Raw genomic sequence first — 27866 nt, forward strand, 5'->3', positions numbered from 1 at the left:
TACAACAATACTGAATGAACACTTATTTTAACTTAATATAATACATCAATAAAAATCAATTTAGCCTCAAATAAATAATGAAACATGTTCAATTTGGTTTAAATAATGCAAAAACAAAGTGTTGGAGAAGTAAAAGTGCAATATGTGCCATGTAAAAAAGCTAATGTTTAACTTCCTTGCTCAGAACATGAGAACATATGAAAGTTGGTGGTTCCTTTTAACATGAGACTTCAATATTCCAAGGTAAGAGGTTTTAGGTTGTAGTTAATATAGTATTTATAGGACTATTTATCTCTATACCATTTGTATCTCATATACCTTTGACTATTGGATGTTCTTATAGGCACTATAGTATTGCCAGTGTAACAGTATAGCTTCCGTCCCTCTCCTCGCCCCTACCTGGGCTCTAACCAGGAACACATCGACAACAGCCACACTCGAAGCAGCGTTACCCATCGCTCCACAAAAGCCGCGGCCCTTGCAGAGCAAGGGGAATAACTACTCCAAGTCTCAGAGCGAGTGACGTTTGAAACGCTATTAGCGCACACCCAGGTAACTAGCTAGCCATTTCACATCGGTTACACCAGCCATTAGGCTAATAGGCTTGAAGTCATAAACAGCGCTGTGCTTGCGAAGAGTTGCTGGTAAAACGCACGAAAGTGCTGTTTGAATGAATGCTTACGAGCCTGCTGCTGCCTACCATCGCTCAGTCAGACTGCTCTATCAAATCATAGACTTAGTTATGACATAATAACACACAGAAATACGAGCCTTTGGTGATTAATATGGCCGAATCCGGAAACTATAATTTCGAAAACAAAACGTTTATTATTTCAGTGATAAATGGAACTGTTCCGTATTTTATATAACGGGTGGCATCCCTAAGTCTAAATATTCTTGTTACATTGCACAACCTTCAATGTTATGTCATAATTACGTAAAATTCTGCCAAATTAGTTCGCAATGAGCCAGGCTGCCCAAACTGTTGCATATACCCTTACTCTGCGTGCAATGAACGCAAGAGAAATGACACAATTTCACCTGGTTAATATTGCCTGCTATCCTGGATTTCTTTAGCCAAAATATGCAGGTTTAAAAATATATACCTCTGTGTATTTATTTTAAGAAGGGCATTGGTGTTTATGGTTAGGTTCAGTCGTCCAACGATTGTGCTTTTTTCGCAAAAAGCGCTTTTGTTAAATCATCCCCCAGTGTTGAATCGATTATATGCAACGCAGGACACGCTAGATAAACGAGTAATGTCATCAACCATGTGTTATAACTAATGATTATGATTGATTGATTGTTTTTTATAAGATAAGTTTAATGCTAGCTAGCGACTTACCTTGGCTTCTACTGCATTCGCGTAACAGGCAGGCTACTCGTGAAGTGCAATGAGAGGCAGGTGGTTAGAGCGTTGGACTAGTTAACTGTACGGTTGCAAGATTGAATCCCAGAGCTGACAAGGTAAAAATCTGTCGTTCTGCCCCTGAACAAGGCAGTTAGCCCACCGTTCCTAGGCCGTCATTGAAAATAAGAATGTGTTCTTAACTGGCTTGCCTAGTTAAGTAAGGGTAAAAAAATAAAAATCGGCACCAAAAAATACCGATTTCCGATTGTTATGAAAACTTGAAATCGGCCCTAATTAATCGGCCATTCCGATTAATCGGTCGACCGACTGTGTGTATCAGTACTTTTTGAAAATCTCCAGCACATTGTAACATTTACCGCAATAATACCGATAACTGTGCTGATTTTGGTCACTATAATTGTGATATGAAATTTTCATACCGTTTCATCTCTAGTACCCTTTCAACAGCTCTGATTGAAAAACAATTCTCAACCCAGAGGATCAATACCTCCAGCGACCGATGGCACAGACAGATGAGGCTTTGCCTATGATACAGTTGAAGTCGGAAGTTTACATACACTTAGGTTGTAGTCATTAAGACGCGTTTTTCAACCACTCCACAAATGTATTGATATCAAATTGTAGTTTTGGCAAGTCGGTTAGGACATCTACTTTGCGCAGGACACAAGTAATTCTTCCAACAATTGTTTACAGACAGATTATTTCACTTATAATTCACTGTATCACAATTCCAGTGGGTCAGAAGTTTACATATACTAAGTTGACTTTAAACAGCTTGGAAAATTCCAGAAAATGATAGGCTAATTAACATCATTTGAGTCAATTGGAGGTGTACCTGTGGATGTATTTCAAGGCCTACCTTCAAACTCAGTGCCTCTTTGCTTGGAATCATGGGAAAATCAAAAGAAATCAGCCAACTTCTGACTTCACCTGTGTACACATGTGATAAAAACAAACAGGGATGGCTGTGTACATGCTACATCTCCTCTGCTGTAATTTATATGATGTGGACACCAAGGATATTACATTTCATATGAAGCTGCATCAAATGCTGCTCATGTTTCATAATAATAACAACAGGGAAAGATGTATCTAGACTGGAGTGTGGTCACAATGTCCACATCCATTTAGGCCAGGAATTATCGGGGTGCAGCTGGATACTTCAATGACCAACCAGGTCACCCATAAAAACATCTGAAATATCACCAGGGTCACCAAGCTTTGCAACTCTGGCCTAAACCCATCTTAAAATTCATAGGAAAACGTATTCAAATGTTAGATTACCGATCATGCATCGGTAAGAAAATGAATTAAAACATTACGATTGCTGGTTCACTATAGTTTTTTACTCATACAGGGTTTTACATTTTCCTTGCATATGTTCCTAAATATTTAACTGTGCGACCTGGAATCTTTTTTTGGGAGCAAGGTCTTTTTTGCGAAAACAATGCATAAAAATAATGTAGCCAGCTACATTTCCTAATGTTTTGCTTAAAATTAATCTTGCATTTCATCTAAGAAAAGTAGGCTGGCTACACCTAGATAAGTACTGTAGAAAAGTAGCTACACTTCAGCCAGAGCACTTTCAGAAGCATTTTAGATCTGCGTTTACAAAGCGGTATCATATGCGTTATCATTTTTTTCCTGCGTAAAAAAACGCAGACTTCTGCGTTAACTAGCAGGTTAAACTTAGGGGTTGCGTTATCAAAGCGCTTTGGATGAGTTCTCTGTTCACAGCTGCCACTGCTATCCTTTTGTCTCCTCTCTGTTCTTGGCCAGTCTTCTCCTTCCCCCATTCTCCTCCAGACTCCACACAGACACAGCCTGTACACATGCTGCTCCAGAGCCAGTACTGTTCTTCCTTCAGACAAGCATGCGTCAAAACTTGTCTCTCGTTCATATTTGCTTGTAAAACATCCAAACTCACCAAAAATGACATTCAGTAGCTCCTACCTATATATGTGAGCTGAATTGCCTTTCTTTGCAATTTAAAATTTACGTTTGCGCTCGTTAGCATATTTAGCTAGCAGCCTCCATGGAAATACGCAATTACTTTTGCTAATATGTTTAGCATTCTGGTAATAGACACCCACTTGGGATTTTTTTATTAGTTTCTGGCGCCCCTTGAGTACTAAACCTGTAATACCATAAATCCCGGGATGAGAGAAGGTATGACGATATGAAAATCTCGATACCACCCAAATGTAGACTTTAGCTGCGATGCAGGCGTTATTTATAAACTTTTTATAAACATTACACATCAAATAGCCTAACAATGAGGGAAAAAAGTTTAATTTGATTTAACTCCAGACTCCCCGGGTCTCCTGAAGTCCTCTTTTTTTGTGTGCAAATGTTTTCACCACAGCCTGTAGGTCCAGGTTACAGGCCCAACTGTTTATTATACTGAGTATTGCCAACCCAGACAGTCTTTCCTGAGACATTGTGCATTATATGTCCATTGCGCTGTACACATTTTAAACTTTGTCTTGAATGATGCATGCCAAGATACACCAGAGATAATGGACTGTTGAAATTGCAACCACACAACTCAAACACCGATTCACCAGTATGAACAAAAATCGCAAATCACTTTTAGGTTCAAGCAAACAAGAACTGTCTGCTAAATATGATAATCTGTTTGCGTCTGCATCTTATTGGTTGTCCAGTATCAAGACAACCTGTTCCCAGAGCTTCCTATACAGTTAATCTATTTTCTTAATGTTTTGAGGCCAATAATTAAGGAGAACGAGGCTTAATTACAGATGTTGCAGTACTGCTGTATTTGAAGCACTCCTCGCTTCTGCCCAGTTTCCTTGTTGTTGTGGTGTTAGTGGTGGCTGTTTAACAGTCTGATGGCCTTGAGATAGAAGCTGTTTTTCAGTCTCTCGGTCCCAGCTTTGATGCACCTGTACTGACCTCGCCTTCTGGATGATAGCTGGGTGAACAGGCAGTGGCTCGGGTGGTTGTCCTTGATGATCTTTATGGCCTTCCTGTGACATCGGGTGGTGTAGGTGTCCTGGAGGGCAGGTAGTTTGCCCCCGGTGATGCGTTGTGCAGACCTCACTACCCTCTGGAGAGCCTTACGGTTGTGGGTGGAGCAGTTGCCGTACCAGGCGGTGATACAGCCCGACAGGATGCTCTCGATTGTGCATCTGTAGAAGTTTGTGAGTGCTTTTGGTGACAAGCCAAATTTCTTCAGCCTCCTGAGGTTGAAGAGGCGCTGCTGCGCCTTCTTCACGATGCTGTCTGTGTGGGTGGACCAATTCAGTTTGTCTATGATGTGTACGCCGAGGAACTTAAAACTTACTACCCTCTCCACTACTGTTCCATCGATGTGGATAGGGGGGTGTTCCCTCTGCTGTTTCCTGAAGTCCACAATCATCTCCTTAGTTTTGTTGACGTTGAGTGTGAGGTTATTTTCCTGACACCACACTCCGAGGGCCCTCACCTCCTCCCTGTAGGCCGTCTCGTCGTTGTTGGTAATCAAGCCTACCACTGTTGTCGTCCGCAAACTTGATGATTGAGTTGGAGGCGTGCGTGGCCACGCAGTCGTGGGTGAACAGGGAGTACAGGAGAGGGCTCAGAACGCACCCTTGTGGGGCCCCAGTGTTGAGGATCAGCGGGGTGGAGATGTTGTTACCTACCCTCACCACCTGGGGGCGGCCCGTCAGGAAGTCCAGTACCGAGTTGCACAGGGCGGGGTCGAGACCCAGGGTCTCGAGCTTGATGACGAGTTTGGAGGGTACTATGGTGTTAAATGCTGAGCTGTAGTCGATGAACAGCATTCTCACATAGGTATTCCTCTTGTCCAGATGGGTTAGGGCAGTGTGCAGTGTGGTTGAGATTGCATCGTCTGTGGACCTATTTGGGCGGTAAGCAAATTGGAGTGGGTCTAGGGTGTCAGGTAGGGTGGAGGTGATATGGTCCTTGACTAGTCTCTCAAAGCACTTCATGATGACGGAAGTGAGTGCTACGGGGCGGTAGTCGTTTAGCTCAGTTACCTTAGCTTTCTTGGGAACAATAACAATGGTGGCCCTCTTGAAGCATGTGGGAACAGCAGACTGGGATAGGGATTGATTGAATATGTCCGTAAACACACCAGCCAGCTGGTCTGCGCATGCTCTGAGGGCTTGGCTGGGGATGCCGTCTGGGCCTGCAGCCTTGCGAGGGTTAACACGTTTAAATGTTTTACTCACCTCGGCTGCAGTGAAGGAGAGTCCGCATGTTTTGGTTGCGGGCCGTGTCAGTGGCACTGTATTGTCCTCAAAGCGGGCAAAAAAGTTATTTAGTCTGCCTGGGAGCAAGGCATCCTGGTCCGTGACTGGGCTGGTTTTTTTGTAATCCGTGATTGACTGTAGACCCTGCCACATACCTCTTGTGTCTGAGCCGTTGGATTGCGATTCTACTTTGTCTCCATACTGCCGCTTAGCTTGTTTGATTGCCTTGCGGAGGGAATAGCTACACTGTTTGTATTCGGTCATGTTTCCGGTCACCTTGCCCTGATTAAAAGCAGTGGTTCGCGCTTTCAGTGTCACGCGAATGCTGCCATCAATCCACGGTTTCTGGTTTGGGAATGTTTTAATCGTTGCTATGGGAACGACATCTTCAACGCACGTTCTAATGAACTCGCTCACCGAATCAGCGTATTCGTCAATGTTGTTGTTTGACGCAATACAAAACATATCCCAGTCCACGTGATGGAAGCAGTCTTGGAGCGTGGAATCAGATTGGTCGGACCAGCGTGTTGAACAGACCTCAGCGTGGGAACTTCTTGTTTTAGCTTCTGTCTGTAGGCAGGGAGCAACAAAATGGAGTTGTGGTCAGCTTTTCCGAAAGGAGGGCGGGGGAGGGCCTTATATGCATCGCGGAAGTTAGAATAGCAATGATCCAATGTTTTACCAGCCCTGGTTGCGCAATCGATATGCTGATACAATTTAGGGAGTCTTGTTTTCACATTAGCCTTGTTAAAATCCCCAGCTACAATGAATGCAGCCTCAGGATATGTGGATTCCAGTTTGCAAAGAGTCAAATAAAGTTTGTTCAGAGCCATCTGTGTCTGCTTGGGAGGGAATATATACGGCTGTCATTTATAATCGAAGAGAATTCCCTTGGTAGATAATGCGGTCGACATTTGATTGTGAGGAATTCTAAATCAGGTGAACAGAAGGACTTGAGTTCCTGTATGTTGTTGTGACCACGTCTCGTTAACCATAAAGCATACGCCCCCGCCCCTCTTCTTACCAGAAAGATGTTTGTTTCTGTCGGTGCGATGTGTGGAGAAACCAGCTGGCTTCACCGACTCCGATAGCGTCTCTCGAGTGAGCCATGTTTCCGTGAAGGAAAGAACGTTACAGTCCCTGATGTCCCTCTGGAATGCTACCCTTGCTCGGATTTCATCAACCTTGTTGTCAAGAGACTGGACATTGGCGAGTAGTATGCTAGGGAGTGGCGCGCGATGTGCCCGTCTCCGGAGCCTGACCAGAAGACCGCTTCGTTTGCCTCTTTTACGACGTCGTTGTTTTGGGTCGCAGGCTGGGATCCATTCCGTTGTCCTGGGTGGAAGGCAGAACACAGGATCCGCTCCGGGAAAGTCATATTCTTGGTCGTACTGATGGTGAGTTGACGCTGCTCTTATATTCAGTAGTTCTTCTCGACTGTATGTAATGAAAGATGACCTGGGGTACCAATGTAAGAAATAACACGTAAAAAAACTAAAACTGCATAGTTTCCTAGGAGCGCGAAGCGAGGCGGCCATCTCTGTTGGCGCCGGAAGTCCCCCTGGAGTTTGGAGTGTGACTTTTACAGGGTTACTGTCAAAATGATTTACTACATTTTAAAATAAACATTGGTGACAGGCGCATGAGCCTCCAGAGCTCGTACCCCCCCACCCCTTGAGGGGGCTCTGGGGATGTCCGGTCCGCCAGTGAGCCGGCCCCTTATTATAGTGCACACTATGCCTGATCCACTTAAGGCGTCAGCATGCTTCAGTTTGTCTGGCGCCTAGCCGAACGAGTGTGCTCGTAAACTCCCTTGAAAGACTTTCTCTTGAAAAACAAGAAAAAAAACAGCAATAGTACTGTTTGTCCATTTTGAGATGCCGTAGCAAGATAACTCATGAAATCTGTCATTAATTTTGGCGTTTTTGCCGAAGAGATCTTAGTCACACAATTTTAGAACTAACTAAGATGTTTGGTGCAGTATTTTTTTTTTTAAATGTGCATGAAAACTAGTCGTCTCTCATTGAATGACAACACAACTTTATTGAAGAATCCCTACTGTTGACCAATCATCAACGAAGGGGCGTAGAATTTGGCTTGCCTCCAGAAAAATAATTGTATGCCCGAACAGCCGAAAAAACCCTCAAAGTTCAAAATGAACAAAATGTCACAAAATGTCGTCATAATATATACACAAACTCTACCGAACTGTTTCGGCTGGGAAGCATGCTCATTGCTAGCCTGCACTGGGAGTCTGGGCTGCAGTCATGCTGCACATAAGTTAACACACTTGAATAATGCGACACAGCATGTACGAATGCTGTGTACAAATGTCAAAACTGTTAATTATTGTTTGCAACAAAAAAATAACCTTACAGGTTAGAACACTTTACAATAGAAGAAGATACCGGTAGCTTCCAGCTTTTGTAGGTCAACTTTCCTTGCTAGCTGAAAGCTAAAGCTAACATCAGTCAACCCTAGTAGTTTATTTGTTATAATATGCAAAACACAACGCAAAATATGCTGATTGCCACCAAAAACTATTAATTTGGTCTCTCTCTCACGTCTCTCCCAGAGATTATTTATTGCCTCAGCAACCTGACTGCCTCATGAATAACATAGGCCGCGCAATTTATTTTTTAAATAAGCTACTTCTTTGCAAATGTTGTTGAACAGTACAAAATAAGTCCCAAATGGAAGGGAAACTGATTGATTGTTTGTCATATGTAGCCCCATGAAATCAGCCAAAACAAGCTCAATAACTAAATGCATGTACACACTATTGTGGATAAGGCTACATCTGGATTTACCCAGTTAATCAATAGAGATTTACTATTCAAATAATGGTAATTTCTGTAATTAGATTGTATAATTGATTCATTAACGCATACATAGCAGCACCTGAAACATGTAATAAAAAAAAAGATGTATATATATATAAAAAATATCTGTCTGGATCAAGTGCCGTTGTGTGACTGGCTAATATGCCTTGTTTTTTTCCATGTTATCATTTTGGTATTGAGTATCATGATAGAGTAATGATATGGTAGTATTATACAGTATTTGCAATGATCCCAACAATAACATAAATACATGAGTCTTGTATAGGAGTCTGACACTTTTACACTTTTACAACCAAGTCGACGTCTGACGGATTTTAAATTAACAAACCATGTCGGTTGGGTGACTGAACTACATAACGTGTTATTGTGTGCAATGGGAGAATAGAGTCTGCAGACACACGACCCATACAACAGCAGAACAACGTGTAGTGTTTTTACAAGACTAGGTAACACTGAAAGCTTCAGTTTACATTATGGTCATGCTATTAGCAAGTTAGACAGACAAACCATGACATTTTCTGCCGTTTCAAAGTTCACACATCATGCATTGAGCTAAAAGTTAACTTACCTTGCATTCGCTATAAAGTAGTGGGTGGTGATCACAAAGATGAGTCAAGAGATTTGAAGTTTTGCCCCCTTTGCAGCGATATTTTTTTGTTGCATGTTCTGCAGACAGGGTGACCATCTTTGATTATGTTTCCCTCAGCACTCTTGTAAAACCCAAAATATGACCACACTTCAGATTTGGTCCTCTTAGAAGGCTGACTGAGCGATGTCACTGCCTTCCGCCATGTTTTCACGCGAAACAAAACCGTCAGACTGTTGCTGACTTTGGTTGATGCTGGACAGTATTTACTGTGCGCTTTTCAAACCCGTGGTAACCAAACACGGTTTTAAGGATAATTACAATTTGTAACTGTAATACTAACCGTCGGGAATTTTACCGTGGTTTATTGTGAAACCGGTAACTGTTTCATCCTTAAAGGGTACACAGTATCTCTCGTGTTGAGTTGGTAATGGTTGGTGGATTAGAACCTGGTGCTGGGTGTATTGCCCTATAGTGACTTTGTTTACCCTGACATGGGTTTTATGGTGGCCAGACAGGAAGAGCCCAGGGCCAGACTGCTGTGTGTGTGTGTGTGTGTGTGTGTGTGTGTGTGTGTGTGTGTGTGTGTGTGTGTGTGTGTGTGTGTGTGTGTGTGTGTGTGTGTGCGCGCGTGTGTGTGTGTCGAGGGCTTTCGTGGCTGCAGACATGGAGGCAGGTCGCTCTAGTGATGGAGTAAAAGAAGATAAGAACAGAGACCTCCAGACTACACACACACACAACTAGATCAGACTCGAGGTCAGTTAGAAAAATAAACACTTCTTTGTCCAGTGTGGCTTCTCAGGTTTCCCCAGATAAAAACTGAAGGTGGGATGATTAACGCATGCACACACACACCACTTAAAACCTGTCCGACGTGTTAAGTCTGGCCTGTCCTGTCCCAGACTGACCCTCCCCCTGTCGTGTGTGTGTGTGTGGTCAGTCTGAAAGGCCTCACATTGTTGGTTTGGTCTGAGGAGGTGTCCAGACTTCTTTGTGTCCGACCAGTGAGACCATAAAACATACTGACCCTTCTTTCTGGCTAAATCAACCCTTATATCTCGCTCTCTCTTTCCCCCCTTGTCATTCTGCAGAAGAAATTCAGAGCAGCAAAAGAAGCGTATGAGAGTTTATTACAGACAGAGAATCTTCCTGCACAGGTGAAGGCTACTACACTGCAACAACTGGGTAAGTCCTTCAGTCTCTCTCGTATATACTACTTTGTCAGACTGTCATTTGTTGAAAGAAAATGCGTTACTTGTTCCCATCATGTCATTTTTCGTAACAACCTATCATTTCCTTTGGATTTTGTTGAATATGTTGAAAAACGTATCCTAGTTTGTTTTTGGAAGGTTTTGATATGAAAAGTGCTGTCTTTTACATTTTATAGTCAAAAGGGAAAGTGCAACACTCATCTTTTTCAAGCTATATAAATTGGTTGCTAGAATTTTGTAGAGCAGTGTCTATAGGTGGTGTGTTTTATATATTTAGTTGTCAGTTACTGACCACATTTGTGCCCTTCAAAATAGCCTAGGTTAAATACCGTGTACATTGCATTGCTAAAGATATAGTACTTTGTATTTGTTGTTGATGGTACTAATATGAACCAGGTGTATAAGGTTGATAACACAGGGTTGCATCATGCATTGTGTTCTGGGATATGTTGTGCACGGTATTCCCAGCTGGACAGTTTTCCCAGATCTCCACTTCTTCTCTGCTCCCTTCCCTGTTTTTTCCAAGTCTCTCCCAATCCTCCAGTGTCCGATGCAACAGCTCATTATGGAGGTGTTAGTTTGTGTACCCCAACCCCCATGCTACACACAACCACAGACACACACCTCTCCAATGTCGTCCTCTCCAAACACACAGCTCTTGTCTTTTTTCTTGCCATCCTCCCTGGTTAAGAATGTTCCCTCGGTCATAAAGCCATTCTCTCTTTCTGCCCTGACGGCCATTCTCTCTTTCTGCCCTGACGGCGGCTCTGCCAGGGTTGTCATGGTGACCTCCCAGCAAGGCTCGCCACAGGTGTTGAGGGGAGCGAGTGGGAAGTGTGTGTATGTCTGTGTGTATACCCGTCCTTAGGGAAGTGTGTGTATGCCCGTCCTTAGGGAAGTGTGTGTGTGGAGAGGGGAGGGAGCCCCTGGGGACTTGTTTAGACCTTTGAAGACATGGCTGGTGTGTGTATGGAGGAGGAATCTCCCTCTCTCTCTCCCTCCCTCCCACTTTCTGCTCTCTCCCTCCCTCTTCTTTAGAAAGCTCTAGACAGACAAGCCATTTGGTCCGTTTATGAGACTGGAGCTTTTACACACCAGACAGACAGAGCAGTATCTCTGAGCCTGACAGTGTAGTACTATACCAGTGTATAGTGAATATTAGTGTAATATTAGTCACTCGAGCTGTACCATTGTTATCCGATCTAGCTAGCCTTGGTAATAGACTAGCAGAAAGACCTGCTGGATCAGTGGTGGTGAGAGTTACTATTGCAGACAGTGAAGTGTAGGGTGCTGCTAGCTAGTGGTGCTGTTGACCAGCTAGCAGAAGGCTAGCCCTGCACCCAGACTAGTGGTGGCAGTTGTTGGATCCTCCACCCTCCTAACTCCCCTGGTCTGGTCTCCTCCAGGCTGGATGCATCACACAGTGGAGCTGTTAGGGGACAAAGGCTCCAAGGACAGCTATGCCATCCAGTGTCTGCAGAAGTCGCTAGAAGCAGACCCCAATTCTGGACAGTCCTGGTACTTCCTCGGCAGGTAAGAGGCTTTCCTTTTCTTTTGTTGACATTTTCTTTCATAGTGAATTTCTACTGGCTCTAGTTACCCTCCAGTAGGTGTGTAAGGCTCAACAGCAGTGTATTGAGTAGGATTCTGCCCATAAGGCAGCAAAGCTCACCAGTCTTGTCTGTTCTCTCCTACTGGGTTCAGCCCCAGTCTCACCTGTTTCTCTACATTCTACAGGCCTAGACAGTAGCCGTTTCAGAGCTTCATTGTCTACTTTTCTGATCACACTGATTATTGATTAGTGATTATCGATCAGTTTTCTCACTTCTCACTGGGAAGCTCATTTTTGTTACACAGAAACCTAGAGATGAATAGCTATAATTGTATTTCTTTTTTATTTCAGTTTGCCTTTCTGCTAATCCACACAATTGTATTATGACTTAGACTTATTTGATCCATTTGATTATGGATCATTAGGGTACAGTTGGCATGGTTGGGCTAGTGCTAACCTTAAAGTAGCATGTGTGGAAGAAATGCCTAGATCCCCTACATACTGGTCTTGACGAGAATACAAAAAACTGTCGGGGGAGGTTCTCTTCAGCACTGCTTAACCAAACCAATACATGTGGAGGGTGCTACATATGGAAATTGTATCTATATTTTCTGAAAATGTTTATTTTCTGAAAAATGTTCATAATATATGCATCAGTCGTGGAATGATAGGGTTTCACAGTATTACTTACCTGCCAGTGTTGTGATATTCTCATATTGATTTCTCCCACCGGAGCGGCATCTGACTTTGTGGCTGTGTTACCCAGTGAAAATCAAGCGGCCAACGTAGAAATGTCTCTGCCATGATGTCTCTCTGACTGTATCTTTGTATTCATGCTCATGTTGATAAGTAACCAAGCATGTTGTGTGTTTCTCTCCAGGTGCTACTCCAGTATTGGGAAAGTCCAGGATGCCTTCATCTCCTACAGACAGTCCATTGACAAGTCTGAGGCCAGCGCTGACACCTGGTGCTCCATAGGGTAAGACCTGACTCACTGCAGCCAGCGTATACTCAACTGTCTGGCTGTAGGACCCTTGGAAAAGTCATGAAGGATAATCTGATGGAGTGTAGCGTTTCACAGGTTTTTTTTTCAGCAGCGGTGGCAAAGTTGGGGAGGGGGCTTGCCGGCTGTGGGCGTGGCCAATGGCACAGTTTTAGAAGCCCTCTTGGATGCAGAGACCCAATTTTGCAGTTTTAAAGCTAGTTTCCTAAAATTCTACATATTTTCCCATGGCTTATGCCGTGTTCTTATGTTATCTGAGTGATTTCAAGCAGTATAAATAAATCACTGAGGGCCCCATGCCATGACATTTATGGAATTTTAGATTCTTCCTGTCTGTCAAGGTTTTAATCGTTGAAGTTTACACTGAAACTTTTTACCATCCCCTATATGCTAAATGCATATAGGGGAAACACTGGAGTGGATGTGGGTGTTGGCCATAGCAATAGGATTGTAACAGCAGTATTAGCCTATATCTACAGTCTTGGTGCTGTACCGTCTCAAGGGAAACTGCAGCTCAGGGGCCCTCTAAGGGGCTGGTTTGGGCCCTAGGGGACCCTGCAGCTCCACACTGAAACAGAAGAGGCAGAGAGGGAGTTAGAGGTCCTTAGCAAGTGAAGTATGGATAGACTTTGGGTGTGGCCACCCGTGGGAGAGGGTACACTAAAAACCCTGCCCCCCTCTCCCCAGTCACTCATTCTTTCTCACTTTCTCTCTCTCCCTCCCTCTCTCCCCTAGTGTGCTGTACCAGCAGCAGAACCAGCCTATGGATGCACTGCAGGCCTACATTTGTGCAGTGCAGCTGGACCACAGCCACGCAGCCGCCTGGATGGACCTGGGCACTCTCTATGAATCCTGCGGGCAGCCGCACGACGCCATCAAGTGTTACATCAACGCCACCCGCAGCAAGTCCTGCACTAACATCGCCGCCCTCACACACCGCATTAAGCTGCTGCAGGTAGGCAGGGAGGGAGGGATACACATGCAGAGATGTACACACATGCACACACCAACCAACCAGTAACCAAAGATTTCAGCTGGCCCTTTTCTGTTAAATGTTGTGGTGTGTGTTGGGTTGTTTTGTGCTTTGTTGTGTTGTGGTGTATCATGCAAGTGTTTTAAGAGCTCTATTTTGCAAAATGATTTATTGTTTATTTTACGGACTGTGGCGTAATTCTGTTATTTTTGGTTTGACTCATTGATATATGAACACTGATTCATATTGATGCGATACTACACATTCTCATCAGTAATCGTAAAGACAATCTCATGGCATTGACCATTCTTTGAGTGATTCTTTTCATTTGACTTTATATCATCTCTGAAGAGGCTGTATTTCTTGTACAAGTACCTATACTATAACTGATGGACTTAGTAGAAAGTATTAAAGTACTATACTCCACAAAGTGCTCAGTACGTAGTGCCACTGGATTGTCCTACCATACCGTAAACCAGTACTGAAATGTGTCTTTACACCATTTCCTCCTCCTATAGGCTCAGTTGTGTAACCCTCAGCCAGGTAGTCTTGCGGGGGGGAAGGGTACTAAAATGCTTCCTAGTATTGAGGAGGCGTGGAGCCTGCCCATCCCCGCTGAGCTCACCTCCAGACAGGGGGGCCTGAACACTGCAGCAGGCAGCCCAGGGTCACAGACACAGCAGCAGCAGGTGAGACCACTAGAGACCGATAACACCCAGCTAACAAACCCTTACTACTACTACTACTACTGCCTAACCTGTCCTGGTGCATCTCAATAGTCTTCTCCTTTCCTCCTTTTCTCTCCTCTCATTGGCACTGATTGGAAAACTCAGGATAGGTGAAAAACAGTGGATGCCCACAGGCAATATGTGCATTCATCTGTCTAGAAGCGTTTGCATCAGTGCAGAAAAAGCGAAGGAGTTGAGACGAGAATCGCCCTCACTAACACTAACCTCACATATAGTAGATTTAGTAGATGAAATTCTCTGTGTGGTTCCTAATACAACAGTACAAGTCATCAGTCAATGCTACTCTCACTCACCCATCAACTCTGTTTGATATGACATGCACAGAATGAATGGAAACTTCTGATATGGAATTGTTATATGTTAGTGACTCTGAATGCTATCTGATGAATTCTCAACTTGCCTGCCATGTCTTGTTTTTCTTGGATGACCGTTTGACATTTAAACTACCTTGGCACCAAAGGTTTGATGGCAAACGGTGGTAACCCAAATATTTAAGTTCCTTACGTTCCATATCAAATTCATCTCATTCCTCCTGCCAAGAAAAAAAGACAAGACTGTCACACACACTGTTGGCTCTGAGATTTCTGATTAGACGTATCAATAAGGTTGTCGTCGGGGTTTTGGTATCTGTTCTTAGTCCAAACCCTCTACACATAGTAACAGAACCATCCTCCCCCTCCTTTCCTGCCTCTCCCAATAATCCTCCTCCCTCTCGCCCCCATAACCCTCCTCTCCTGCCTCTCCCCCAGGCGTCTAAGTCCCACCAGAGTGGTGAGGGAGGCCAGGGCCAAACGCACGTCTCCCCCCATCCCAGCCACACTGACGGTCAGGCCAGCCCCGCCAAGAGAAAACGCACCGCCAGCCCGGCTAAGGTATGGTTCAGTCCTTAACAATGTTCCCTCAAACAGTTTTTGCCACTGAGCAAATTTCAGGTCTGCTGAGCGCAAACTTGAACGTTGTGAAAATTCTGTGCAACTTCTGGCATGTTTACTGTGAACACAGGCTGTACCCGCTTTAAGTTATAGTTATAACAGTGAAGGCCACTGTGGCTATTTGATCATAATGTAGGCCTATCACTGGCCTACCATTAAAAAACTATGGAGAAAATGCATCCCATAACATATTAACATGGAAATAGCTGTCTCTATCATTCAGTCTACAGTAGCAGCCAATATGTGGTGTTCAATCTTGGCCTACATTCCATGAGACTTTTGGGGGAAAAACATGTAGGGATAGACATTAACCTGTTTATCCACTTGTCATTCAGACAAGGAGCTGACTGAACATGTTGTTGAAGAAACCACTTTTCAAAATAAAATACATTATTATTCCCATGCTATTATTAGATCATCTGACAAATGATGCTAACCTCTGACTTTTGGCTACTTAGCTTATTCAAGCCTGTCCCAAAATACAACACTGCCCCTTACAGTAAAAAAGCTCTTTACCTGACTTGCTTTTCAAAGATGGCTAGAAATGTTTTGTGCTCTTGTAGCAAGCAACCACTCCCCCATTGCTGTCTAGAAATTAGCTATATCTGGGCTAATAACTTGCTTACTAGCAAAGAATATGAACAAATGTACACACCTAGCTACATGCAGCAATTGCTTTGATCTCGAAACAAGTACATTTAAGCACATTTATTCATGACCACTCATGCTGTAAACACAGTCCAGTTCAAAGTAAATGGCACAGATCCATATGTGGCAATGGTCTATTTGCATATAGGGATACTGCAGCTCTGATTGGTTATGGCGCACCAGTCTGTGTATGGGCCTGAGTCAATGCAATATAATCGTACTCCAATGTGCTCTGGCTACAAGAAAATCTCTTGCATAGTTTGTTTTGCTTCGGTATGTTGCATTGAACGTGGCTAACATTGTGTTGATTCGATCACAATTTTCACAGTAAAGGCAAACGTTGATGGTGTTAACTAAGGGGGAAAACTAGAAAGTTAGGTCAAGTTCAATCTTGTGCTTCTCTGCGCGGGCTGATATTTCTTCTGCGCGGCAGTCCTGGGGCAGCTGCGCGCAGCTTAGAGGTAACATTGGTCCTTTACCTAGCCTAATGTCAGAACCCAGAACCAAATCTCTGTCACACCAACTGACCCTATACCAGCTTTATGAACGCAAATAGGAATTATGCCTAAATTGTTACAAGCTTTATTGCCAAGTATCTCTCTCTGATCCCACAGAGTGCTGTGGACCTGTGGACAAACCACCCGGTACAACACCAGATCCCCAGCTGGTACCTAACACCACAGAAATTACAGGTGGGTTCTGCTCTTCCAATCAAACCATACCAGTGTCTGATTCTAATCAAATGAGTCAGACCTGAACTGTATTTGTTACATGTGAGTCATTTTACAGACTCTACAGCCCTTCTCCAAAGCAACTTTGCAGTATAAAGCAACTTGCGTACTGAATAGTAAGCATAAAAAGCCATAAGCAAAACACTTCAGAATGTAAATAGTTATCAATGGTTCTAAATGCCTGTACCTTTCCATTCTCTTCTAGCTCCTGGATCAGCTCCGGACCAACCGGGCCAGTCTGAAACCACCACAGATGCAGATTCTGGACCAGCTGGAAAAACAGTTCTCCCTCATGCAGCAGCATCAACATCAGGTACAGACACACACACACATATAAGCAAACACCACACATTTTATTATAAACGGTATTTAAACTGTTGTCTCTCTCCCATCACCCCTTTAATTGGCTAGGTGAGACAGCAGGCAGCAGGACAGTTGCGGCCCACCCTACCCAACGGCCCCTCGCTGTCCCCAAACTCCCTCCCCTCCCCTCACCCCCTCTCCCGGACTTCACCCGTCAGTCAAACCACAGCCCGTCCCCCCTGTACTGCTCAGCCAATGGCCAACACACCTTTATCTTCAAGTCCCCTTGGGCAGCTAGGCAATCCAGAGGGGGGAACTGTGGGCAATAATCGCACTCCCGGTCTACCGGGTGCAGGGACGTTACCGGGAGGTGGCGGGAGTAATGGAAACGTGCCTTACCTACAGCAGAACTGTCTACCTCACAACTGCAATGCCACTAGTACCAGTAACCCCAGTACCCCCACCAGCAACAACACCAGTCACAGCAGTAATAGTACCAGTAATGTAGAGGAGGCCTGGAAGAGCCAGCAACGTACCAACTCCACTCAGGTACATATCTTTTTGTTTCGGTCTCTCTTTAATTCTGACGAGTTCTTTGTGTCTCTCTCACTTTTACTCTTGTTCTATCTTGTTTGTTAACTGTTTGTATCTATCTTGAAAGGATGTAACATTTCACCATAATACATTGGCCCTCAGTTCAAATGTTAAAGATAATACCGCATCGGTCCGCTGACACCAAACCGATCCAAATGTACAATGCATCGGTCGAAAATCTATTCAAATGTTACTAATTACCGATTCATTAAATGGTTTTGAAAATATCTAATATTTTGTGACAATTGATGCAGCCTCCTCTTCAGTCTCAAACTAAGCATATAACTGTTAACAGTCATTGATCTACAAGTCATTTTTTGCATGCCAAATAACCATAGGTAATATCAGTAGCCTAGTCAAACTGCTCACTGTTCCCAGCTTCGTGCACTGACCAACGCGAGGTAGGCATCCTCTTCCTGATCTTGCACATCTGTGTGGCACCTTAAGCATTCAAATGCTTGATATTAGCTTGATATTAAGCTTAATTAGTTGAGTGACAGCTAATGTAATTTGCTAGGTTATTGTTACCAATGGATTATTATAAACTGTGTGGTTTGAGCCCTGAATGCTGATAGCCGTGGTATATCAGACCGTATTCCATGGATATGACAACACATTTATTTTTACTGATCTAATTTCACTGGTAACCAGTCTATAATAGCAATAAGGCACCTTGGGGGTTTGTGGTATATGGCCAATATACCATGGCTAAGGGCTGTGTCCAGGTACTACGTTCATAAGAACAGCCCTTAACTGTGGTATATTGGCCATATACCACACCTCCTCGGGCTTTGTTGCTCAATTGAAAATGGTGTTATAAAAGTAAGCTACCGGAGGCACAACTTTCATCTGGCGATACCTGCTGAACGGGGCTTACAAATAATTTGATTTTGATTGTTCAGGTTCAGCATCCGCAATAGTTTTGGTTGTTTTGCTTTAAACAATCAGTGTACACCAAACATTAGGAACACCTTGGGATGCCATAGGGATGCTGGCACATGTCAACTCATGCTTCCCACAGTTGTGCTAAGTTCTCTGGATGTCCTTTGGGTGGTGGACCATTCTTGATACACACGGGAAACTGTTGAGCGTGAAAAACCCAGCAGCATTGCAGTTCTTGACACACTCAAACCGGTGTGCCTGGGACGTACCACCATACCCTGTTCAAAGGCACTTAAATCTTTTGTCTTGTCCATTCACCCTCTGAATGGCACACCTACACAATCCATTTCTCAATCGTTTCTGGGCTTAAAAATCCTTCTTTAACCTGTATCTTCCCCTTCATCTACACTGACTGAAGTGGACTTAACAAGTGACATCAAGGGATCATAGCTTTCACCAGGATTCACCCTGTCAGTCTGTCATGGAAAGAGCAGGTGTATATGGTAATTTTTTGACGCACAGGGTAAAGTTGATAGTTTCATAACGAGCAATCACTTTTGTGATGCGCACTGCATGGCAAAGCAGGAGAAGAAAATAAGCTCACTAAGCTTCCAAACGGTCAAAACCATTACATTTTGAGATGGGGGGGGGGGGTGGGGGGGGGGGGGTGTGTGAAGTCAAATCCATTCAGGGAGACGCAGACAGACCCAGCGCAGACAGACGCAGCGCAGACAGACACAGCGCAGACAGACACAGCGCAGACAGACACAGCGCAGACAGACACAGCGCAGACAGACACAGCGCAGACAGACACAGCGCAGACAGACACAGCGCAGACAGACACAGCGCAGACAGACACAGCGCAGACAGACACAGCGCAGACAGACACAGCGCAGACAGACACAGCGCAGACAGACACAGCGCAGACAGACCCAGCGCAGACAGACACAGCGCGTGAGCTCCATTAGCAGCAGATTTGAATTTGTAATGGGAAGTGAATGTATTTATTCAGCAAAAGTGCATCGAATCAAGCCGTTATCAAACCAAATCGCGTCGATTCGTTTTCTAAATCATACCAAATAATTTAAAACTGAAACGTATCATTGCCCATGCATCTAACTAGATGTTTATTGATCATCTTGAAAGGGAAAGATTCATATTCCTACTTGTGAATTCTCTATTGCTCACTCTTTCACTCAACCTCAACCTTATTTTGCTCTGACTTGGTCTGTCACTCCGTTTTCTTGTTTTGCATCTCATTAACTGTCTTGACCCTCATCGCTGATCAGTCTGTTTTTTCTACCCCTCTATCCAGGGGCTTCACAAAGGTCCAGGTTCACATTCGGCAGGTCCCAATGGAGAACACCCTTTCTCTTCATCCTCCTCCCAGGCCGCTGGATCCGGTGCTCAAATTCTAAATCAGGTCGGACATTCTACCGGGCCCTGCCCTGCCTCCTCTTCCTCCTTCTCCTCTTTGCCACAGAGGGCCGGTGCCCCCAACCACCTCCCCTCCTTGCCCCTCCACCCCGCCACCACTACCTCAGTGGCCCAAACCAAAGAGACCACGCCTTCAGGAAGCAGCAGTGGATTGGCTACCACCACAGGGACACCGCTTAGTCCCGGTACCACTGCCCCTATGCAGGGATTGGCTAATCACATCCAGCAGGGGGCGGTGACCACAGACAGCTCGTGGAGCCAATCCCAGACCGGCTCTCCTTCTCCGGGCACGCTCAGTTCAGACAATCCTCAGCTCTCAGCCTTGCTCATGGGAAAAGCCAGTAATAAGGATGTTACTAACCACGATGATAATAATAATAATAATCACGGTGGTGTTAATCAAGGAGCCACCATGGACAATAACATCAAGGTCAACAACATCCACCCTGGTGTCCACCACGGAGGTCCCAAACCCCTGTCGGAACGCTCTGTGGCCTCCTCGCCCCTCTCAGCCATGTCCGCCTCCACCCCCTCCCCCCCGCGCTGCGCCGACCACCACCCCTTCACAGCCAACAGCCTTACCAGCCTTATCAGCAGCCCGTCCAACAGCGGAACCACCGGAACCGCTACCACTACCCCACAGGTCAACGGTAAGGGGCTAGAGGACTCTCGGAGCCCAGTGAGAGTAGAGCCCACTGGGGTGTCTCACAGCAGGCCGGCCCTGGCCCCATGGTCCTCAGTCTCCATCTACCCCAGCTCCAGCCAGGTGCTCAAAGCATGCAGGTAGGACATCATATCCTTCTATCACATCGGTCACATTTAATTTGTAACCTTTGGTGTGCTTTTTTGAAAGAAGTCAATGGCTATGGGATGGATATTTCAAATGCTGCATGTTCTAATGCAATGTAGTGTTTTTTTCTTGTAAAGGCCAAACCAACTACAGCAGTGGTGTTCAAACTTTTTCAGCAGGGACCTCGTTTTTTTCTTTGACTCCAAATCTAATGAGGCAACCTTAAAATCTGCACATCAACAAATAACCTTCAGTTGATTTTTTTCATCTATCAAAATAATTATTAAAAAAATATTTAAAAAACATTTTACAATTTTTTTTCTCTCCAAATTAGCGTTCTTGTATATTAATCATCTGTACTCTTAGTGTTTTGTTCCAATTTTGGCGACCCCACTGCAATTCCCCCGTGACCCCGACTTGAATACCCTGAACTAGAGTCAACTAGAGTTCACTCACCGTCTGTGTCATTTAGAGTTTACTGTGGGGGCCACTGCTGACTGTTTGGTTTGAGTTGCAACTTGAAGGTCTTGGTGCTGTAGCAGCCTGGCCGTATTGGCCAGTTAGCCCTTAGCCTGGCCTGTTTCAGTTCTGGTCTGGGCAGCCAAATACTTAATTTGGGGCCCACTGAGTGTGGGGAGTGTGCTCTGATGTAGGTCAGGCTATCAGTGGGTTGGAGAGGTGCTGATGACTAGGTAGGTGGCTAATGTTTCCGAAAGGGGTATATATGGTGTGTACAAGGAGTGTCCAGTAACTGACAGGGCTGTAGAGATCCTGACCAGTAAGCCATGTGTACACAACCTGAGCCATAGGTGTTATTCTACTGCACATATACTGCTCTGTGTATGACTATAGCTTTGGTGAACCGCTACCCTAGGGTTCTTTCTCTTACTGAGCCTCAAAGTACAGGTTCCAGTTCTGTTCTAACACTGGTCTGTTTTAATTGTTTTAATTGTGCTGCACAATGCATGCATGTCTGTCTTTGCTTGTGCTGCTGCTATTAGCTGAAGCATGGTTCATCTCAGTGTCATTGAGCAGCCAGACGTGTTCTCTCTCTCTCTCTGTCCCCCCTACGTCTTTAGGAACCTGGGGAAGAACGGCCTGTCCAACAGCAGTGTCCTCCTAGAAAAGTGTCCCCCTCCCAGACCCCCTCCGCCCCCCTCGCCCTCACTGCCAAAGGACAAACTCAACCCCCCCACACCCAGCATCTACGTGAGTATACAGCCACGAGGGTTTTTGTTGAGATTTCATTACTTGGTACTTTTTACTTGCAACAGTAAATGTGGTTCATCCTGAAGTTTTTAGTTGCGTCCGTCGCTGTCCCAGGAAAACCCCTGTGGTAAAGGTCTTAGACTTCATCAGAACGGTCTAATGTGTGTGTGTTGCTCTCCCGTGGTGTGTAGCTGGAGAATAAGAGGGATGCGTTCTTCCCTCCGCTCCATCAGTTCTGTACCAACCCCTCCAACCCTGTCACCGTCATCAGAGGGCTGGCCGGGGCGCTCAAACTGGGTGAGTTACACACTGATGGTAGTCCTATACCGTCGTTACACACTACTGCTGGGGGAATTACACTTTGCTTACACACTCTAGCAAAACAAACATTAGTCATCGTTCTAGTCCTGATTGGGATCTCATTTGAATTTTACTTGAATGTTTCTCCCCTAAGGACAGAAAAGCTTTGTGTGTCTGTACGCACTCATTTGCTTGTGTGAGGGTGTGTGTGCTTGCACTCATTCACTCTCTCACAGGCTTGGGTGGGTGGGGATGTGTGTGTTTGTGTGTTGAACAACTTGACATGTATGACAACAGCACCACCTGCAAGCAGAGAGTGTCATTACATGTATAGCATCCGAAGTAAAGTAGCCAACGGCTGCCAAGGAAAGCTATTGGCTCCCTCACTTCATCAGCTAGCTCGCAACTGCATCACTGTACTGTAGCACACCACACACAGACTTGAAACTCACTCTTAATAACAGGATGGATAACTTTTAGTTCATTAAGCTAGTTCTTCTGAACATTTTTCCACTCCACTTTTTCTCCCTTTCCCTCAATCCCCATCCTCTGTCTCCCTATTTTCTTTCCTCTCCTACTCTGTACCTTCTCCCTCCACCCTTCTTTCTCTCCCTCCACTCCTTCCTCCATCCCATCCTTCTCCCCCCTGCCTCTCTCAGACCTGGGTCTGTTCTCCACTAAGACCCTGGTGGAGGCTAACCCAGACCACCTGGTGGAGGTACGGACCCAGCTGTCTCAGCCCACCGACGAGAACTGGGACCTGAGTGGCACAAGGAAGATGTGGCGCTGCCAAAGCAGCCAATCACACACCACCATTGCCAAGTATGCCCAGTACCAGGCCTCATCCTTCCAGGAGTCACTACGGGTTAGTAGAGGGAGATGCACGTACATACACAAATCCACCACCATCATCTCCAAACAAAGTCAGTACAAGGCCTTGTTGAATAGAAACACAGTTTTGAGTGGTATGTTGTCACTGAATATTCACATGGTCACTCCAGACATAGTTTTGTCACTTAAAGAGAATAACTTCCCAGCTTAGAATGTTTGTTGCACTCCATTTACTGAACTCACTCAATGAACAGATATGCTCAAAATATACCTATATTAAATGCATTTTCCAGGAGGAGAATGAGAAGAAGAAGGAGCAGGAGGCAGAGGCAGCCAATGCAGAGAGGTAAGATGTCTGTCTCTGTCTCTTTCGGTCTTTCTCTATGTCTGTCTGTCGGCATGCATTGTGTGATATCTCTCTGCTCTGTCTAAACTACATCTCCCATGATCCCACAGTGTGACACGGCGGAGGAAAGGGCCCTTCAAACACATCAAGTTTGGCACCAACATCGACCTGTCTGACGAGAGGAAGTAAGTGTTCCACCCAATACTATGTGGTTTTGTTCATGAAACAGATCGCTGATGTTTTGTATTTCATTTGACAATTTTTATATGAACCAGATTATGGCCTGGTCCCAAAACAACCCTTGTCCTTTCACCTATCCAGTCCCTTCAGATTTACAAACACAGAAAGGGTATGGCCTAGGTAGGACTGGGCATTGGTATCATAAAGAGGGTCCCTCAGTTTGGGAGCGGTGTGTGTCTGTGCTGTAGTGTTGACCTCTGACCCTTGCTCTGTGACCTCCTTTCAGGTGGAAGCTGCAGCTGCAGGAGCTCAGTAAGCTGCCAGCATTTGCCAGAGTGGTGTCTGCTGGCAACCTGCTCAGCCACGTAGGACACACCATTCTGGGCATGAACACTGTCCAGCTCTACATGAAGGTCCCTGGGAGCAGGACGCCAGGTTAGACACACACAGCGAGAGCCACACATGCCGCAGAGACACACAGACACACACACACACAAACACACACACACACACACACACACACAATGCTGTTTGTTAGTGGTAACTGTCGCGTGTTTTGTTTAACAAGGTATTTGTGTCTTGTCTTCCAGGTCACCAGGAGAACAATAATTTCTGTTCAGTGAACATCAACATTGGCCCGGGGGACTGTGAGTGGTTCGCAGTGCCCGAACATTACTGGGGAATCATCAACGACTTCTGTGAAAAGTACGTCAACAAAAATCTCCTACCTCTAACCCAACACAAAGTTGATATCCTACCTCTGTCTCTTTACAGCCAGTGCAGTCTAAGGTTAGAGATGTCTTAACTCAATTTTAACTCAGATTTAAGTGGTATACTTGGTACTAATTTAAGGAAAGGGAATATCTCAACTTTTCATTCATTGCAGATGTAAAAATGTATTTTTGTATTCATGAACTACCCAGAGTATGAGTAGGGGTCTTCAGAGAATGAGCGAGTGTCCATGTGCATCCTCTGTTTCTAATGTCGGACGTGTGTGTGTCTCCTGCAGGAACAACATCAACTTCCTGATGGGGTCATGGTGGCCCAACCTGGAGGACCTGTACGAGGCAGATGTCCCCGTCTACCGCTTCATCCAGCGTCCCGGAGACCTGGTGTGGCTCAACACGGGCACCGTCCACTGGGTCCAGGCCATCGGCTGGTGCAACAACATCGCCTGGAACGTAGGACCTCTCACCGGTAAGACCAGGAAGGGACATGGAGAACAAAGGGATATGTTTAATATGGGAATACACGGTTGTTTTATGGGTTTTACGTAGAATTGGTTGGGACATAATTAAAAGATGATGGATGGATGCTGATAGGCGTGGACTGACACATTGAGATCTATGACCGACCGGCTCGATTCGGTCTTATGTAGCAACGTTTTTAATGTTTGTTTTTTTACATTGGATAAAAGTAGAAACTCCAAGCTAGAAAATGATATATCATTCACTATAGTTGAGAAACAATGGGAAAGTCATTCTGCTTTGAAAGTTGATAAACTTGTAACCCCACTTTTGAGAAAATGGACCTTGAATGTTTTGGTACACCAACTGGAGAGCTCTTCTTTGTCTACACCTATTCAGCATCATTCACACCCTCTTAAGTCTTAGCCCCACTCATCTCTTTAAGGATTCATGTGAGGCCATGTACTGAACAACCAAAGATTTCAAAACTAAAGGCTGGTTTATACTACGATCGACATGTCTGTATACAGTTGTTGCAGTAAACATAAACATTCTATTGTCATCCAATGTCATTTGGAAAGTATTCAGACCCCTTCCCGTTTCTCACATTTTGTTACATTACAGCCTTATTCTAATATTGATTAAATTACTTTTTTCTTCATCAATCTACACACAATACCCAATAATGACAAAGCAAAAACTGTTTTTTAGAAATGTTTTCAAATTTAAAATACAGATACCTTATTTACATAACTATTCAGACCCTTTGCAATGAGACTCAAAATTGAGCACAGGTGCATCCTGTTTCCATTGATCATCCTTGATGTTTCAACAAGTTGATTGGAGTCCTCCTGTGGTAATTTCAATTGATTGGACATGATTTGGAAAGGCACACACCTGCCTATATAAGATCCCACAGTTGACAGTGCATGTCAGAGAAAAAAACAAGCCATGAGGTTGAAGGAATTGTCCATAGAGCTCCGAGACAGGATTGTGTCAAGGTACAGATCTGGGGAAGGGTACCAAAAAATTTCTCTAGCATTGAAGGTCCCCAAGAAATCAGTTGACTCCATCATTCTTAAAATGGGAGAAGTTTGGAACCACCAAGACTCTTCCTAGGGCTGGGCGGGAAGCCAAACTGAGCAATCAAGGGAAAAGGGCTTTGGTCAGGGAGGTGACTAAGAAACCGATGGTCATTCTGACAGCGAGTTTCTCTGCTGCGATGGAGAACGCTCCAGAAGGACAACCATCTCTGCAGCACTCCACCAATCAGGCCTTTATGGTAGAGTGGCCAGACGGAAGCCATTCCTCAGTAAAAAGGCACATGACAGCCCGCTTGGAGTTTGCCAAAAGGCACCTAAAGGACTCAGACCATGAGAAACAAGATTCTCTGGTCTGATGAAACCAAGATCAAACTATTTGGCCTGAATGCCAAGCGTCATGTCTGGAGGAAACCTGGCACCATCCCTACGGTGAAGCATGGTGGTGGCAGCATCATGCTGTGGGAGTGTTTTTCAGTGGCATGGACTGGGAGACTAGTCAGGATTGAGGCAAGGATGAGGAGAAAAGTACCGAGAGATCCTTGATGAAACCTGCTCCAGAGCGCTCAGGACCTCAGATTGAGGCAAAGGTTCACCTTCCAACAGGACATCGACCCTAAGCACACAGCCAAGACAACACAGGGGTGACTTCGGAAAAAAGTCTCTGAATGTCCTTGAGTGGCCCAGCCAGAGCCAGGACTTGAACCCGATTGAACATCTCTGGAAAGACCTGAAAATAGCTATGCAGCAATGCTCCCCATCCAACCTGACAGAGCTTCAGAGGATCTGCAGAGAAGAATGGGAGAACCCCCCCCAAATACAGGTGTGCAAAGCTTGTAGCGTCATACCCAAGAAAACCCGAGGCTGTAATCGCTGCCAACGGGGCTTCAACAAAGTACAGAGTAAAGGACCTGAATACTTATGTAAATGTAATAATTGCAACAACAACAAAAAAACGTTTTGCTTTGTTATTATGGGTTATTGTGTGTAGATTGATTAGGGGGGAAAAACAGTTTAATATTTTTTTTGAATAAGTCTATAACTAAAATTCGGCAACTAAAAGCAACTTTCTAAACAATGTTTTGGTTAGTTTCAAACTTGTTAGCTAGCTGGCTATCTAGTTCAAATACTGACCATATATAGCTGACAACATCTTAACTTGAGCTAATTTGTATGAATTATTACAGGAAAATAAATCGACAACAAGATCATTAATTACAAGTTAATGGTTGAGCTAATTACAGAAAATAGCTTACGGTTGTGAGTGTGACAAAATAAAAGCAAGGTATTCCACTATATCAAATCAAATAAAATAAAATATGTTTATTTGTCACATGCACAGGATACAGAAGGTGTAAACGGTACAGTGAAACGGTTACTTATATAGTGGAGTCTTTTGTTTAGACATGTAGCTAGCTAAACAATGATCCATAATCCCAACTCATAACGTTTCTACCCTGCATGAATCTACAGGTAGCTAAAGCTAACCAAATAGGTTCAATGTTAGCTAGCTAGCAATGCAAATGGCTCTGAGATATGACTAATATTACTACACAGATCAGACCCGTAACGTTAGCTAGCGAGCCAGTCAGCAAACGTTAAGCTAGCTAACAGTACGCTTTAACTTGCAATGAAAACTACTTTGGCAAAATTAGAAACGTATAATATCTGAAAATGTAGCTAGACTCTCTTACCCGTATTCATCGATGAGCGCTTCTCCCTCTCTGTCACGGATGCCATGGTTGGACTTAGTTTGAAGATGTAATCCAGAGACAGGTGTTTTATATCTCCTTAGCTATCATACTCTACTTCCAATGGGCATTCCACTGATTTCAAAACTCAGTCCTCCAGAAAGTGAAAAGTGGAGAGTGGAGAGCATTGGCAACATTATCACAGTTCTTTGTGATACCTTTCAAAAAAGCCATGTTAGAAAGGATTACCTCCACATAC

At 44.5% G+C, this 27866-nt stretch overlaps 1 protein-coding gene across 6 annotated transcripts in view; it reads left to right on the forward strand.

The window, feature by feature from the left end:
* kdm6a (lysine (K)-specific demethylase 6A) overlaps positions 1–27866 on the forward strand; it is an 89725-nt gene that overhangs the window by 58336 nt on the left and 3523 nt on the right. For all 6 annotated transcript variants that reach the window (XM_036958693.1, XM_036958694.1, XM_036958695.1 and 3 more), the window contains 18 exons: positions 10110–10203; positions 11636–11762; positions 12662–12760; positions 13520–13739; positions 14276–14446; positions 15256–15378; positions 16701–16778; positions 17023–17130; positions 17229–17669; positions 19912–20816; positions 21903–22032; positions 22224–22329; positions 22992–23197; positions 23457–23509; positions 23620–23694; positions 23976–24124; positions 24280–24394; positions 24699–24886. In XM_036958693.1, the coding sequence (XP_036814588.1) occupies positions 10110–10203; positions 11636–11762; positions 12662–12760; positions 13520–13739; positions 14276–14446; positions 15256–15378; positions 16701–16778; positions 17023–17130; positions 17229–17669; positions 19912–20816; positions 21903–22032; positions 22224–22329; positions 22992–23197; positions 23457–23509; positions 23620–23694; positions 23976–24124; positions 24280–24394; positions 24699–24886 (3388 nt within the window). The remainder of the gene's footprint in view (positions 1–10109; positions 10204–11635; positions 11763–12661; positions 12761–13519; positions 13740–14275; positions 14447–15255; positions 15379–16700; positions 16779–17022; positions 17131–17228; positions 17670–19911; positions 20817–21902; positions 22033–22223; positions 22330–22991; positions 23198–23456; positions 23510–23619; positions 23695–23975; positions 24125–24279; positions 24395–24698; positions 24887–27866) is intronic.

This window comes from Oncorhynchus mykiss, chromosome 22, assembly GCF_013265735.2.
Source record: "Oncorhynchus mykiss isolate Arlee chromosome 22, USDA_OmykA_1.1, whole genome shotgun sequence".
NCBI classification, from domain to species: domain Eukaryota; kingdom Metazoa; phylum Chordata; class Actinopteri; order Salmoniformes; family Salmonidae; genus Oncorhynchus; species Oncorhynchus mykiss.